The 16,795-nt window shown below is 36.5% G+C and overlaps 1 protein-coding gene across 10 annotated transcripts in view; it reads right to left on the bottom strand.

The window, feature by feature from the left end:
- The window catches only part of REPS1 (RALBP1 associated Eps domain containing 1), a 73,293-nt gene that overhangs the window by 6,238 nt on the left and 50,260 nt on the right, over positions 1-16,795 (bottom strand). For 3 of the 10 annotated variants that reach the window (XM_082855666.1, XM_082855673.1, XM_082855672.1), the window contains exons 10-16: positions 15,412-15,492; positions 8,883-8,970; positions 7,756-7,857; positions 5,604-5,676; positions 4,160-4,278; positions 3,254-3,336; positions 736-921 (exon numbers count right to left, since the gene is read on the bottom strand). In XM_082855666.1, coding sequence (XP_082711792.1) covers positions 736-921; positions 3,254-3,336; positions 4,160-4,278; positions 5,604-5,676; positions 7,756-7,857; positions 8,883-8,970; positions 15,412-15,492 — 732 coding nt within the window. The remainder of the gene's footprint in view (positions 1-735; positions 922-3,253; positions 3,337-4,159; positions 4,279-5,603; positions 5,677-7,755; positions 7,858-8,882; positions 8,971-15,411; positions 15,493-16,795) is intronic. The other 7 variants (XM_082855670.1, XM_082855669.1, XM_082855671.1 and 4 more) reach the window with 7 other exon arrangements.

Here is a 16,795-nt window from a genome sequence, read left to right as displayed (position 1 = left end):
TGGATCAGACCTATAAGAACACTTTGTCTAAATTACGCCAGTCAAACAATCAGATTTTTGGATGTGTTAACAGAAGATCAGTATAAACTGAAACAATCAGAATGGACTTCAGAATTCCCCTGTTCCCTCCAACTCCACATTTACACTTAGCGAAGACAGGGATCCCTAGAGAAGTTCTTGCTGCTAGAACTAAAGAGTCTCCCAGAACACTGTCTGCAAAGATTAAATTTCGACATCCTGTAGTCTGTTAAGTCTAACTAATGTGACTTCCTCTCATACAATCTCCACCAAATCACACAATCAAATGCTTAGCAGTAAGATGCAACCCCCCATAAAGTGACTTAGTCTTATACAAACTGAGTGTAGCTATGGTAACCATAGCCTCTTATTATACAGAAATGTTCACCAAATCACACGAGATGTTTAGCATTAAGGTACAACTCCCAGAACAGTGTTTTAGCCAAGACCAGATGGTTGTGTTTGTGTCTTTTCATGTGACAGCTACCCCTCACCCAGATTTTGATTCTTATTAAGCATTTTATGCAACCAGCAGGTATCTGAGGCCAATAAGAAATTGAGAAGCACTGACCTAGGGAATATAAATCCTCTAAAAGAAGCAGCAGCAGATATTTTACTCGCTGATGTCCCTTCTATTATTTGCTCTTTTAGGGGTTCCTCTGAGCATGATATGAGAAGATTCCCAGCAGAAAATTAGATAAGCCCTTGAAAACTGACCGGCAAGACCTCTGGATGTTTCTCGGTTTCATCATCTTGTTCTTCATTTACATTTGATGCAGCAAATACTTCAAACTGGCTGAAATCTGCAAAATTTGGTTGTTCTGGTATCTGCTGAGGTGAGGTACTAGTGTGAGTTATTAGGCCATCGGCATCCACCGGGCGATGCACGACGGGACCAGCAGCCTATATGAGGGTTTAGGATATAGAGGAACAGACATTTTATTGGTGTTATCAGTGTCAGAGAGTAGCCTTCTTTTTCTCTGAAAATTTATTTATAAGGATGCTCTTTTTACTAGCTGAAAATTCAGGGAGGTGAGGTACAGTAACATTTAGCTCTAAAAAACCTTAAGTGAAATGCTAAGACACTAAAAAAATTAAGATGACAAACCTCCAATAAAAAAGATACTTCTACAAAATTCTTATTGCAAAGAAAGGGCATCACAGGAGAGGGGAAGTTCTGGCCCTAATCTCTGATTCTCCCCATGCATCTATTTTTTTCTTAATTGGGCTACTGCATAATTGTTCATTCTTTAAAAAAGCTATTTTTTTTTAATGTTTCATTTGTTTCTAAAAAAATTTTTTTTTTTTTGCGGTACGCGGGCCTCTCACTTTTGTGGCCTCTCCCGTTGCGGAGCACAGGCTCCGGACGCGCAGGCTCAGCGGCCATGGCTCACGGGCCCAGCCGCTCCACGGCATGTGGGATCTTCCCAGACCGGGGCACGAACCCGCATCCCCTGCATCGGCAGGAGGACTCTCAACCACTGTGCCACCAGGGAAGCCCAAAGATTGTTATTTTTAAAGTGTGAAAACCCGTGCTCTAGCTACTCTCTGACATTCCAGTGCACGTTTCTTCAATTTGTCCTCCACTCCTTTGCCAGATCAAATCTTCTAAAGTCTTCAATCGAAAAATAAATTTATTGAGTATCTACTTTTGGCCAAGCACTATGGATAGATATAATAGTGAATAAACAAGTAAGGCCCATCCCCTAATAAAGCCTAGTGCAGGACAAGAGATAAATAAACAAGGGTTTAAAATACCGTGTGAGGAGTTTTATGACAAGGGAAGTAAGTACAGGATGCTACAGGAATAAATCTGAAGTCTCTTTAAAAAGTCCCTTTAAAAATTCTCTACATCCTATAAGAAAAATTCCATCTTCTTAGTATGATATAGGAGATGCTCTGCCCCTTTCCCACCTCTTTAATTTCCTTTCCCATGACTCTAGTTGTACTGAACTCAATGGTTTTTCCTTGAAGAATATGCCAGGCTTACCTTACACCTCTCTATGCCATTCCTTCTGGTTGTAATGCCCTCTCCCCAAGAAATACCATTTTATCTTTCAAGTCTCTGCTTAAGTCTAACTTACTTCATTTTACTTAGACCTTTTCAATGTGATTCCTGACTTTACCAGCTAGAAAAGCTGTGCCAAAGTATTTTATAAATATGTCTACTGCAGCACTTTTATTATAATTGTTGTTTACAGTTCTGTCTTTTGCACTAGACTGGTTCTTGAGTGAAGAGACCAACTCACTGGGTTTCACAGCTTAACACAGTAAAAGCATTTTTGTTGGCACTTTAGATAAAATAAATACTGGAATATTCAAATTTCAGTGTATTTGATGATTAGGAAACCATATTTTTTACTGCAAATAAGCAACTTCATTATAAGAATCTAACTCAGAAAAATCAACCGAACTCATTCATGTAAAAGGTAGCCAGTCAGTCACATGAAACTAAGCTATATTCCAGAATCTATCTTGGAACATAACAGTTTTATGCAGATGCAAACAACTTCGACCTGGCAGGGGGGTTGCAGAAGTCATCTAACACTTCCTTCACTGACACAGTAACAAATCCAGGGAGATGCAGGGAGGTTACTCTGAGTCACTGTTAGATCCAGGACATAACATGGACACCTCATATCTCCCAGTCCATTGCTCTTTCCTCTAAACCCTCCTTTGTCAAGACATTATCATTTGGTTCACTTCTGAGCTTCTTTCAAAAAATAAATCATTATTGGAATCCTTATCTTCTAAAATAAGACCTAGCTTCCCTGAATTATTACTATTTTTTTAATAAATGTATTTATTTATTTTTGGCTGCGTTGTGTCTTTGTTGCTACGCTCGGGCTTTCTCTAGTTGCAGTGAGCAGGGGCTACTCTTCATTGTGGTGCGCAGGCTCCTCATTGCGGTGGCTTCTCGTGTTGTGGAGCACAGGCTCTAGGCGCACGGGCTTCAGTAGTTGTGGCGCACGGGCTTAGTTGCTCCGCGGCATGTGGGATCTTCCTGGACCGGGGCTTGAACCTGTGTCCCCTGCATTGGCAGGTGGATTCTTAACCACTGCGTCACCAGGGAAGTCCCCTTCCCTGAATTATTAATAAATGCACATTAAGAATGACAATTATGTAATTCCTGATCTTCAGAATAATTCTAGAATAGAATCAAAGACCTAACAGACAAGTTGACTAAGGGGACTATAATAACTGATGCTTAGTAGTGAATACCTAGGAGAATTACCTGTGAGGGCTGTGGTCTTGGAGGCACTGCAGGAGGTTGGGCAACAACTCCAGCCTGTTGCTGTCCTGTATGAACACACAAGTCTTCTTTTTGTAAATATATAATTACTTTGCTAATAGAACAGACAGGCTGAATGAATGCGATCAAATGATAAAAGATTTCCAATACCAACATATGGTACTGGAAGCCACATATAACTTGTAAAGCTGTCTAGATGTGGTCAGGCCTCATGGCCTCTTCTCAGACCTCATCTCTCTTGCTCTGCTGCATGAGGCACTCTTGTCTTGCTCCTCCCTATTTCCATAACACTATACATTCTTGGTTTTCTTCCCATATTTCTGATTGCTCTTTAGCTATCAAATATGAAGACTTCCAAATTTTCTCTCATTTAACACTTCAGTCTATTAATTCTACGTAAATGATTCTCAAATAATACATCACTCTTCCCTAATCCACAAGTCCAATTGGCCTGTTGATTATTTCTCTTTTTTCTCATCATTCCAAACGCATAATATCAAAAACAGAACATCATCACCCTCCGTCCTAACTTTTCTATTTCCACCAGCGTGATAACAATACGACCAGTCATATAAAAACTGAAACCTTTGAGTAAGTTATGACTCTTCTTTCTCTTTTGTCATGTAATTTAAGACCTATTAGCTTTACCTCCTTGATATCTCCACATCATTCTTTTAAAATCTCTTGTGGCATCTCTCAGGTTCCCATCGTTATCATTTGAACTCAATTTAGGTAGTCATTAAGAAAAAAAAATTCCCTCTCATTTGATACTTTTTCAATTCAAAGTTTTTCTTTATATAAGTATCAAAAAATAAGAGAAAATATTGTGTATCTTTAGCTTAATATATTTAATGTATTTAATATATATTATGGTTCTCTAACCCCTACCTGTGGTGACTGAAAAGGTCCGATTCATATCTAAAGACGATGATCTAGAATGAGAGGGCTGAGGCCTTGGAGGGGGAGGTGGTGGTGCAGTGTTATCAGGCGACATTCCTGAATGAGACCTGCAAAATTCGCCCCGTTACAATTGGTCATGCTACTGACATTGGAGCTTTTCTTTTTTCTTCTTAAGCATTCAAACTCAGCTAAGCAGCAAAGGATCTTACTGGTGAGACATTTTCTCCAGAGGACAGACGAGTATTACAACAAACAAACAGTGCTGTTTATGATGCACACTCACAAGTAGTTATTTAATATAGCAAAGAATCTTCTTTATAAAGTATAATTATACATTCAACAAAATTTCAAAAAATTTAAAAAGAAAGTTAGCTATTAACATGAATTCAAGGTAGACTTCTAACCTAGTGTAATGTTTTTCCATTCATTTAAAGATAATATTAGTCTGAAAAGCTATTTTCAAAAAAGAGAAACTCTACTTTCAGATACGGTTAGCTTTCAACTTATTTCAAGTTTGGTAAGCTGAGGTAGAATGTGGCTCCACTGTGTGAGATGCCCATTCTGTGTTACCACAGGCCCTCTCATTTTAGAGGTGATTATTTATCCTCATGCTCAACCCTCTCTCGAGATTCACTTACTGGCCACCAAAGTCTTCTATGTATTCTGAAAAGAGTCTCATGGACTTTAGCAATCTGATCCTCACTAATAGGAATAAAAAGTAGACTAAAATCCAAACTGGCTGAGAACTCTAAGATATATGAAAAGGCAGCCTTTTGACTGTGTGAGCTCTTCAGAGATTCTGTATTACCACTCTCTCCATATATCCTCCGGGAGTGTGGCAAAAGGCTCTTACAATGCGTGAAAAGCGGGGGAGAAAGATGCTTCTGTCCTGTGCACAGTTCTGAGTGGACGGTGAAGCCCTTGTAGACAGAGCCCTTGCTACCCTCATCCTACCCCACACCTTTTTTTGTTTGTGCCTGAGACGTTATGTATAATGCAGACCTTCAGGGTGGGTAGGTAGTCCAGCACTGGGCTGTGCTTCCAGATGACATTTTAAAACACTGAATTCTTTTGGTACTTGCCCATAAGGCTATGAAAGGAAATCTGCACATTTCTTACTTAAATAGACTCTCAGTGATGAGCTACAAAAAGGACTGTATTCAACCACTACTGCCAAGAAATTATCAGCTCATTTTAAACCTTCCACAGAATACCATGAAGACATAACGGTTCCTTTTGTTTTCCTATTAAAGTTGGAAAGAATCAAAATCATTTCCCTTTTACATAAATCAGTAGGTAACCTAACAGCCTTTAGAGAAGTGCAGAACTGAAGAATAGAGAAAAATAACTTATACTTGGTTTTAAATAATTTTAAATATTAAAACGTTAACAAGATATTTTAATTATGCTTTTTATTGACAGAAACACTAACCTTTGACGAGTTACATTGTTCCCAATCTGTTCTGGATCCGAAGTAAAAGAGTCTGAACTACTGTAACCATCTGCTGATAAATGGGATATATGCTATTTAATAATAATCATTTATATAACTGAATTATTGTTTCAAGTCAGAGATATTCAAAGATTGGCTAACACGTTAACATTTCATCATAGTATTACTAACTGTAAAAAATTAGATATAAATCAAATAAATCATCGACTATTTACACAACACAATACTATGCACAGTGAAGAGGTTACAATCTAAAAAAGTTATTATTTAATAACAGAGAAATATTCAAAATAAGTTACATGGAAGGAGGACAGAAAACAGTACATGTATTACAGTTTCATTTCATATAAGAATATAACATGCCCAGAATGAGGATTAAGGTTGACAAGGAATGCTAATCACGGTCACTCGTAGAATAGTGAGATTACAAGTAATTTTCATATTTTTATTTATTACATTTCTACAAGTGTGAATAATTTTTGTAATGAAAAATTCATTTTTAAAGAATAAATTAGAAATATCTTAAGTAAAAAAGCTAACTTAAAAACTGTTAATGTAAAATTTTTAAAAATCTGACAAGGGAATAAAATGTGCTTAGACAATAATAAAATTTATGAAATTAACCAGAGGGTACCAATTTTTCACCTGAGGTCATATCATTTTCAATTTCCTCAAAGTCTTATGAAGGAGAAGAGAATCCCAGAAGAGACTAAGAGTTGTGAAGCAGTAAAGAAGTTTTAAAATAGAAACTCTAGGGATAATTTGAAGAAATACTACTCATACCTTTCAAGAGTGATACATTGAAGGGACTGGTTATTTGGTTTAGTTTCATTTCAAAATGTATCCCTTTCCTTTTTCTTGTCAAATCACTGAGAAGTTTACTTAATTGGTACAAGAAGGATGCTAAAATTAACGAATTTCCATTTGGATGTTCTAATAGGCATCTCAAACTTATCATGTCCAAACCTGAACTCCGACTCCCCCACCCCCCACACAAACCTTCTCCTACCACAGACTCTGTCAATTCCCAGTTGCTAAGATCCCTTGAACCACCCATGACCGCCCACCCCCACCCCTTGACATTCAAGCAAATCCTGTGGTCTTTTCCTACCAAAATCTAACCAGAATTTGACCACTTCTCAGCACTTCTACTGCTACCACCCTAGGCCAAGCCATCATCTTCTCTTGCCTGTATTGTTATAACTGTTTCCTAAAATGGTCTTTCCCTGTTTGAACTCTTGCCTTCTTCTGGCCTATTCCCAATACAGCAGCCAGAATAATCCTGCTAAAAAAGGAAGGTCAGATTATGTCACTTCTCCATTCAAAACCCTTCTAAATGGCTTTTCATCTTACTCAGTACAAGTCAGTTTTACACTGCTCCCCAGTTACTATTCTCCCACTTGCTACCTCTACCTGCCAAATTTACTAACTAGTTCTATTTTGGGCGTTTGCTTGCTGTTCCCAGTATATAAGGCATCTTCCCTAAACCAGGGCTTCATATTGGCTGTTCCTTGTGCCTTAAACATCCTTCCTTCAGATATTCACATAGACCAATTCCTCGTCTCCTTCAAGTTTTAACTCAAATGTCATCTTTTGTAAGGCCTTCTTTGATCACCTTATTTAAAATGTCACTACCTCTCCCCTTTCACAACTTAATTTTTATCCAGGTTGTTAATTATCTCCTAAGATATGAGTCCTTTTTTTCTGTTACCTTCCCTACAGAATGTAAACTCCAAAAGGGCAAAGATTTTTTTGTTTTGTTTTGTTTACTGCTGAATCCCCAGTGTCTAGAACAGAGCCTGGCACATAGTATTCCATTAACATTGGCTGAATGAATGAATATATGCACAATTTCTTGTGAGACAGAAAGAAAGGAGCTAGTGGGAAAGAGCCAATGTACAAAATCTGGCTAGTTGAGAGGGATGGCAAACAGGAGGCCTGCCTTGAAGAAGGTTTAGTGGCAATGGGCAACCATTTATTCATACAGAGGGTAGGGTGTTTAAAAGGACTGACTATTCTCTGCATTATCCAGTGAAGATAATATTAAATGGTTATATATTTGAATTATTCAGACTCTAAGTCCAGACTTAATAAACCTCAAATGGAAGATGTAATTCTATCTTTCACTTACCTACAGTATTTCCAGAAGCAAATTTCACTGATGAATTTATCTTATTTTCTTCTGAAAGGTCAGATGTTTTCACAAGTAATGGGCTAGTGGGATTAGTATGATCTAGGAGAGAATTAATAGGTAAAAATACAAGATATAGGTATCTGAATTAATAAATTCATAAACCTCAGAGTACAAGACTTTGTTTCAATACTCCAAAGAAGTAGCAAGTAAATCCATGAAATGTAAGACAAAATAATATTTAATAGGACAAACATAAACCTGTTTATACAGAATTTTGTTTTCTGCCACAACAGAAGATACTTTATAATGAAAAAGTCAATCTGCATGTTCATACTTTGTTAATTTTATCCCTGTAGGGCAATTAGTTAAATAAAACACCACACAAATGACTGTAAAATAAGTAATTTATGTTGTTGACTTACATAGAAAACAAATCTATCTGTGAGAGACCCTAACTAAAACATTTAATCTAAAATGAGGAGAAACTTCAAGAGTTAAAGCAAAATATACTATTTCAAAGTCAAGATTCACTGTAACATATACCTCTTCGGTTAAAATTTGAACATACTTTAAATGTAAATTCACAAGAATGATCATAAAAACCCACAGGGTATCAGAAAAGTCACATTTTCCAAACGTCCTTATTTAAAAACTTTATAAATTAAATTCAGTAATTTGCTTTTAAAACTGTAATATAAATTTTAAAAAATATACAAGCACACACACACAGTACAAATATAATTGCAGAAAAAGTACTATGTTAAAAAAATAAGCAATTAACAAAAGAAACCTGAACTCAGAATGATTACCTGTGTATCTTGGTTTGATGCTAATCTAAAATATAACCTCCTAGGGCTTCCCTGGTGGCGCAGTGGTTGAGAGTCTGCCTGCCGATGCAGGGGACATGGGTTTGTGCCCCGGTCCGGGAAGATCCCACATGCCGCGGAGCGGCTGGGCCCGTGAGCCATGGCCGCTGAGCCTGCGCGTCCGGAGCCTGTGCTCCGCAACGGGAGAGGCCACAACAGTGAGAGGCCCGCGTACCGCAAAAAAAAAAAAAAAAAAAAAAAAAAAAAAAAAAATATAACCTCCTAAACTAAGACACAACCCAGCAACAGCTTCCTTACCACTGCCAGTCCTTTTAAGTTCCATTTCCTGCATGTGGATTTTGCTTGGAGTCATACGAATGGGAACTGGATGAACAATAGCAGTATCCTACAGACAAATGGGAGGAAATACAGAATTTGTATTAAAAATGCCAAGCAGGTACCCTGAAATAACCAAAATTAAAAACACTTCAAAAACCGGTGGATAGAGTTCCTCATTCACACTAAGGCAAGCATGAAAATTAATTTTTTAAATAAAAGTTCCAGAATTATATTTTTAAAAAATCAAGTTTTCTGTATACGCCTAATATTCTGATTTGTTTTATAAAAAGTACATTTTAACTTTGAGTGATTAAAGATTTGAGAAGAAAACTGATCTTATAAAAATACAATTCAAGACAATATTCAAAGGCAAAGTGTGAAATGATCTGATGAAGTTATACAAATCTGAACCTTTGAGGTTAAAAGGAACTATTTTATGAGAACCCAAAGACTAAGTAAAAGATTGAATTCATTTTCACTAAACTGCTCAAAAAATTTGACACTTTTCTTTTTCATATATAAAACAAAGTTAATGAGATGCCTGTCATATTGTAACAGTAGGCATGATACACATATTCTATAGATTAGTTCTACAGAACTGTTTAAAATTCATGCATAAAACTTCCACAAAAGGAACCCATTTTTTTAAGAGTTAGGATAAGTAACACTCCTACTGTAACATTAATACTTTCCTTAAACTTTTTCATGACTATATTACATCTGATAATTCTCAACATAAGGCATGAGCGGCAAGTCTAGTTAGAGGAGTAAAGGAACTGACAGAATAAACTTCTGAAAAGAGTATAAGGCAATGTATGGCAGCCTCTCCAAAAGGGAAGGAAGAGAGAAAGGTGCATCTGGGTAGCCAGGGAGGCCTGGCCCTGGGAGCTGAGACGCGCAGGGGAGGAACTAGAACGGGATCAAGCATTTGGCTTAACAGCAACAGACCAGCTAAAAAACATGCCTACAGGAGTTCAGCCCCTTCTACTAGGAGTCAGCTCATATTTTGTATGTGCTGCTGCTAAAGACTGAACTTGAGATCCTTAAATTTCAAATAACTAGTAATGAGTTTAAATTTATCATTTAATGTGAAGGATAATGACCTTTCAATTTAAGTTGGACGCTGTTTTGGTGACAGTATTAACACCACACCTCTGCAAGTTCTAGCATACCATCTCCTGTCTGACAGGTCGCCTTGGCTTATTCGCATAATCTCTAAATTCAACCCATTTATAACAAATGAATTCTTTACTGCAATTATACAGATAAATCCATTTACAGTAATTTCCTGTCCCTACGCCAGTGAGATTCTGGACAGGGTTATGTACTATTTAATAAACCTGAACTAACACTTCCCCTACAACTCTAAAGTTACAGTTATAAAACATAATAGATGGATAAAAGTTTAGATTTCTCACATAAGAATGAGTCATACTCAGGAAATTATTAACAATACACTCAAGATGTTGTTTGTTATATTTATGGTTATGAAAAACATGGCTTTAAGAATAACTACTATTTTCTTAACTTACAATTTTAATAGCAGAAATAACTGCTGAGAATCAGATTTTAACATTCTAAGGCAAGATTAAAGGAGAAAGCATGATAGATTCATGCTTATTCCAAACCCAAAGCACACTAAGAAAAAACAAGCAAGGAAAACTTATTAGATGCTTTAACTCATAATATTGATCTAATATATATTCTGTGTATATGTACATAGAGTCATATTTATAAAATTTGTAACAGATATATTAAGTAGCCTTTTCATATATTTCCAGTACAATAAAGGGAAGTCACAATAATGACCCCCCAAAAAGAAAATCATGAATGTTCTATTCATTCTCTAAATAATTTGCATAAGTTTCTGTACCAGCAAATCAATTTCCTATTGCATACTTCAGTCATATAACTAATTGTTGCTATGAGCCTGCAACAGCTTTAATCCAGTGGATCCTGCTACTAGTAGGACAAGGCAATTCCTGGAAGAGCTTTAACACAGATGACCAGGCCCAACCTCAGACTAGTGATCAGAAGCTCGGTCTGTGACTGTGACGTGCAGCAGAAGAGCGAGCTTTGACTTTAAGCATTTCAACACCCAGATGAAGAACCATAAATGCCTGTAAGTCTCTGGGTCCTGAGCACAAGATGCCAAAGTAACACTTTCTCTGCTCCAAATTAGCATCCCCATATTTAAAAACAGAGAAAAAAGTAAAGAGACTGACTCACAAGCTCTGCTCACTTTCTTCTAACTATTCAAATCACCCAAAACCTTTAGGAAACCCATTCCTAAACACTCATGGCACATTTGTATTATATATTTAGGTACTTGATTTTATACATCTTCGTACTTTATTGAATATTCTATTGTGCTCAAATATCTACATTTTCTACTTGGCTTAAATCTTACTATCCTGTCTGTCTGAAACCAGTCCTGTCTACTTGCTATTCCTGTGTCACTTAGTTCAGGTGCTCATCATCTCACTCTCTTTTTTTTTTTTTTACATCTTTATTGGAGTATAATTGCTTTACAATGGTGTGTTAGTTTCTCCTTTATAACAAAGTGAACCAGCTATACATATACACATATCCCCAGATCTCCTCCCTCTTGCGTCTCCCTCCCTCCCACACTCCCTATCCCACCCCTCTAGGTGGTCACAAAGCACCGAGCTGATCTCCCTGTGCTATGCGGCTGCTTCCCACTAGCTATCTATTTTACGTTTGGTAGTGTATATATGTCCATGCCACTCTCTCACTTCGTCCCAGCTTACCCTTCCCCCTCCCCGTGTCCTCAAGTCCATTCTCTAGTAGGTCTGTGTTTTTATTCCTGTCTTACCCCTAGGTTCTTCATGACATTTTTTCCCCTTAAATTCCATATATATGTGTTAGCATACGGTATGTGTCTTTCTCTTTCTGACTTACTTCACTCTGTATGACAGACTCTAGGTCTATCCACCTCATTACAAATAGCTCAATTTCATTTCTTTTTATGGCTGAGTAATATTCCATTGTATATATGTGCCACATCTTCTTTATCCATTCATCCGATGATGGACACTTAGGTTGTTTCCATCTCCGGGCTATTGTAAATAGAGCTGCAGTGAACATTTTGGTACATGACTCTTTTTGAATTATGGTTTTCTCAGGGTATATGCCCAGTAGTGGGATTGCTAGGTCGTATGGTAGTTCTATTTGTAGTTTTTTAAGGAACCTCCATACTGTTCTCCATAGTGGCTGTACCAATTCACATTCCCATTGGCAGTGCAAGAGTGTTCCCTTTTCTCCACATCCTCTCCAGCATTTATTGTTTCTAGATTTTTTGATGATGGCCATTCTGACTGGTGTGAGATGATATCTCATTGTAGTTTTGATTTGCATTTCTATAATGATTAATGATGTTGAGTATTCTTTCATGTGTTTGTTCACTCTCTCTTGATCCCAGCAGTCCTTCACATTGTTGCCTGAACGATCTTCCCCAGCTACCTCTTTGGCGCCCCCATCTTATCATGGTACTTCTTGTTAGCTCCCAGTTAAGTTCAGATCCTTGGTCTAGGAAACAAAGATCTTCCCAGTCAGGTTTCAGCCACACTCTTCAGCTCCCCATCACTCCCCCATACGTGTCTACCCTACACTCTCACTGCACTGAATTGCTGCTGCTCGTGACCTTCTGCTTGCAATGTCCTTGTCCACTTCTGCCAATTCATGGTTTCAGTCAAAACTCATCATACAAACATACCCTCTTTTGTGAAAACTTGCCCAAACACACTGGGTTGAGTTAGCCCACAGTTCTCTGCCCACAGTTTTGTTCACGGCTACATATGATAATTATCAAAGTCAGCATATTACCATCAGTTTATAATGATTAAGCTGTGGTCTACTTAAGACTGGACTTGTTTTTTGACATCTTGGTATTCCTAGAGAATAACACAGGCACCTGGAAGGGGGCTCCACCAAACCAACTGAGTTGGCTGGGCATAATCAGTGATCAAATGAACTCCCTTGTCATACCGTGAGTGAGTGAAACATTCTACAGCACTCAAGATCAGAGATAAGTCATGGCAGAGACCAGTGCACTGCACTTCTCGTCAGTCTAGAATTTCCTGGTGGAAACACATTCTACCAGAATAAGCAGTTCAACAAAAGTAATCAGGTTGCTGGAAATGAGATATCAGAAACTCAGTTTCATAACAATTCTGGGAGCCTAATAATTAACCATCTCAGTTTGCATGTGAGGTCACTGCCCTGGGTGATGGCTGTCTCTAAGTGCTACAGAGCAGTTTGGAGTCCTTCATAGACAAACTTTATTGAGCAATATCTACTTATCAAAATTTGGCTTTTAAAAATTATTCCATTAAGTGTTTCTGACACTGTAAGGTATGTTAAATTCATATCAGAACTGTAGTGTTCTTTTTCTCCTATGTGAGTCTCTTCTAATCTGAATGGACCTTATTTACTTACTTATAATCCTTATTTATATAAACCTTGCAAAGGATCATTTGGGAATGTGGCCACAGGCTGTGTTCTGTAGACTGGTAATATGTCAGGTAAGAATTAAATGAAGGTTAAGAAACTCAGACCCTCACTGAAAGCAGGGCATTGTACTAATTGAAAGTTTACAGTGAGATTATAGTTTGCCAGCGTAAAAGAAAAAAGATGTTTCTAGGTACCAGATTATAAATATTTAAGACTGCCAACTTTATCAAATTTAGAGGCCTAAACTCAAGTTTAAAATGTCAATTAACCATTTAAAACTTTCTTTCCTAGAGCCTCCTGCCATACTAGAAATAGCAAAAGAAAGTATTATGCCATATAATTTAAACACTAGAGCTGGAATTCACAAATTTGGATATTATTTCCAAAAAGTTACAAGAATATCACTGTTATTGAGTCAACTATTTCCCTGCATTTCCTGCCAGTCATGAGTCAATTTAGTTTGCCTCCGAGTTCTAGATTTTTATATTTAATGTTCTTTTCTGGCCTGACAAAGATCATAATACAATGAATTATTACTCTGAATATCTCTTAAGGGTTAGAGAATAAAAGAGTCTCTACTGCTACATCCTTCCCTGTAAAATACTTTTATTAAGTACTTTAAATAAAATTAACTTGACTGTAAGTAGGAGATAAGAATAATATGGAGAAATGAAACTCAGAGCTAAAGTAAAACTTTCTTTCAGCTTATAGCACGTGTCACTTCCCAAGAAACTTTAATTACTGCTGCTAATAAGCAGTAAAAATTGTTAAGTGCTGCCTTTTTATTTCTCTCCTATTTTTCAGAGACTAAAAGCAAAGATTAATGTCCTCAAAGTAGTAAGGAAAGAGAAGGCCAAAGGCTCAGATAATCTACATATTAATTGGCCCCTGAATAATGAATAGATTATAAAATAGACACTTAAAACACTTCCATACATTATGTCTGAATTCAATATAACAGCATTCTCTGTATTTCAAACAGATATAAATTCTTTAAAATTATAAAACACACCAAAGAGCCATTAATTTAAAATGTTGAAGATGTACTATTATCTTTAAATGCCACTTCTCCCAAATCCATATTAAATAACAAGACTATTTTAACATTTAATTAATAAATGCTGGCTATCTTTGGTCAGAAACATCTAGAAAGAATGCCTTGTGTCACTTTCTCCAATTCTTTTCACTGAACTCATTTTTAAAAATCCTACCTTTACACTCTTCTTCCCTTCCTACTTACTTCCTCTTTTCTTTTTGAAAGGTACTTATTAGCATGTCCTTCTCTTTATAAGAAAAAATGAAAAATAAAAGAAAAGGCAGGAGTGAACAGTGAGAAGACTGTAATAGCTACAGTATAGAAGTTTTCAAATAACTTGAGGGACGGGTGGGGCATATATGAAGTTCAATCTATGGGACAGAATTTATTGTTTAAATCAGGATGTGAACTTTGTAGCATTTTCAAAGCAACACAGTGAACCACAGGAAGACAAGACAGAGCCTCCTCTGCACAATGGGAATCTTTGACCAACAGCACTATTGTTTTGCTGAACTTGATTCTCTTGTAACAGGACTCAACATACTAATTAAGTCAAAGCTGTACCATCTGGACTGTTAAAATAAAAGATGACACTGCATGTTTACATACATAGCACATGTTACATGATGTGTAAGCATACAAATAAAATAGTATTTACTGTCATTACACTGCAATAAGCAGTATATGTTTAATAAAACATACACTCAATTAGCAAATGAAAACAAGGTCAACTAAATCAACTGTCACAAAATGCTCCTTTAGACACATGTATCAGATTTTAAAAACATAGATTTCTCTCATTAAAATAACTAGAAAATACAAAGAATGGTAAAAAAAAAAAAAGTTCTTTCCACCATTAAACACACAAAATTGAAAAGCCTGCCACCATTTCCCTCTAAGCACTCCACTGAATCATGCATATCAGCTAAAAACCATAATGAATGAAAATTTGGGTTAATAAAATTAATTTCAAACAAGCAAGCTAAGTGATTGACTTACAGGATCAGCTGGTGCAATGTTAGAATCAAATTGGGTCAGAGTTTGTGAGCTTGAAGAGCGTTCACTAAATGTCTCCCACTGCTGAACAGACAGAGGAGAGACAAGTCAGCATGATGAGAAAGATGGAGTAAAAGATCACCGGAGAAGATTTAGCAAAGTAATTCAGAGGTTGCACTGCAAGTTGTGTTTCGTAGGCCTGACAAAATTCCGTAAGCTCTGTTTTTCCATAAACATTCTACATTATCTATGCTGGGTCATCTTGTAATGTAAAGTGAGCAGCTTCACGATCAAATGTACAGTAACAATTTATTGCAATCTCCATGGGAGAGATTCAAAGCCTTACAGAATTCAACTCAAAACACAATAAAGGAACAGAGTCTAAGTGGTATAAATGGTGACAAAAGAAAAATATAAAGGGGTTTGTCTTGACTAGAGAAAGAATAACTTCAAATCCTTCTTTTAAAATCCAAATGTTAATGCACTGATTTGGTGGTACTAATGAATTCTGAGTACCAAAGTTTTGGTCAAAACAAAGCAAGTCAGTGCGACTTGCCAGTGCGACCCCTGAAAGATGATTCTATTATGTATGTGCACATATTCTGTACATATGTATAGATATTTAATAAAATATAATTGAGATAAAATGCAAAGAATTCTGGAATTAATGTAAGTTTGAGCTTATGTCAATCTGTAGCAAGTCAACCCCTGTAATCAGCATTATGATCAGGGCCATGCCAGACCACAAGACAAAACTGCCAATCAGGCACCCACCTCCAACCCCATGCTAGAAAAATCAGAATGCGGCCACAATGAGAACAAATCAAGCAACTGAGTATGTGTTATATATAGAAGATGTATTTTGATATGAAATACTACTCTTCTAAAAGAGGTACACAAATATCATACCTCAAATTAGCTGGAGTGATAAGTGATTATTAATTTTAGTAAATTCCATTTGAAGATCTTAGTAATAAACAGTATAGGATTTTATATCAAAATCATATTAAAATTATCATTAAAATTTGATTCTTAAGAATTACCAGTTATACGCTAAAGAAGGAAAAACATCTGCACATATACAATATATACACATGAATGTTTACACACAGACACACCTACTCCATTAACCAAAATCCTCTTTTTATAATTCAGTATAGAAAAGTATACATTTTTATGCTTCAAAGTTCGACTTACTATTTAAAATAGTAATATTCAATTTGAGAAGACATGTAGAAACTAAATGTTAGCAAATGAACACATTTATAAAAATTATCTACAGAAATGGCTAATGCAATCATTCAACAGCTTTCCCTAAAGATTAGTTTTGAAATCATAAAATTAAGATATACTAAGAAATAAGAGATGCATTCAGTGTGTTTCCTGA

The sequence above is a fragment of the Leucopleurus acutus genome (genome assembly GCF_964270905.1).
Source record: "Leucopleurus acutus genome assembly, chromosome: 15".
NCBI classification, from domain to species: Eukaryota; Metazoa; Chordata; class Mammalia; order Artiodactyla; family Delphinidae; genus Leucopleurus; species Leucopleurus acutus.
Note: the sequence above shows the minus strand (reverse complement) of the source record. Positions and strands in the feature narration are given on the sequence as shown.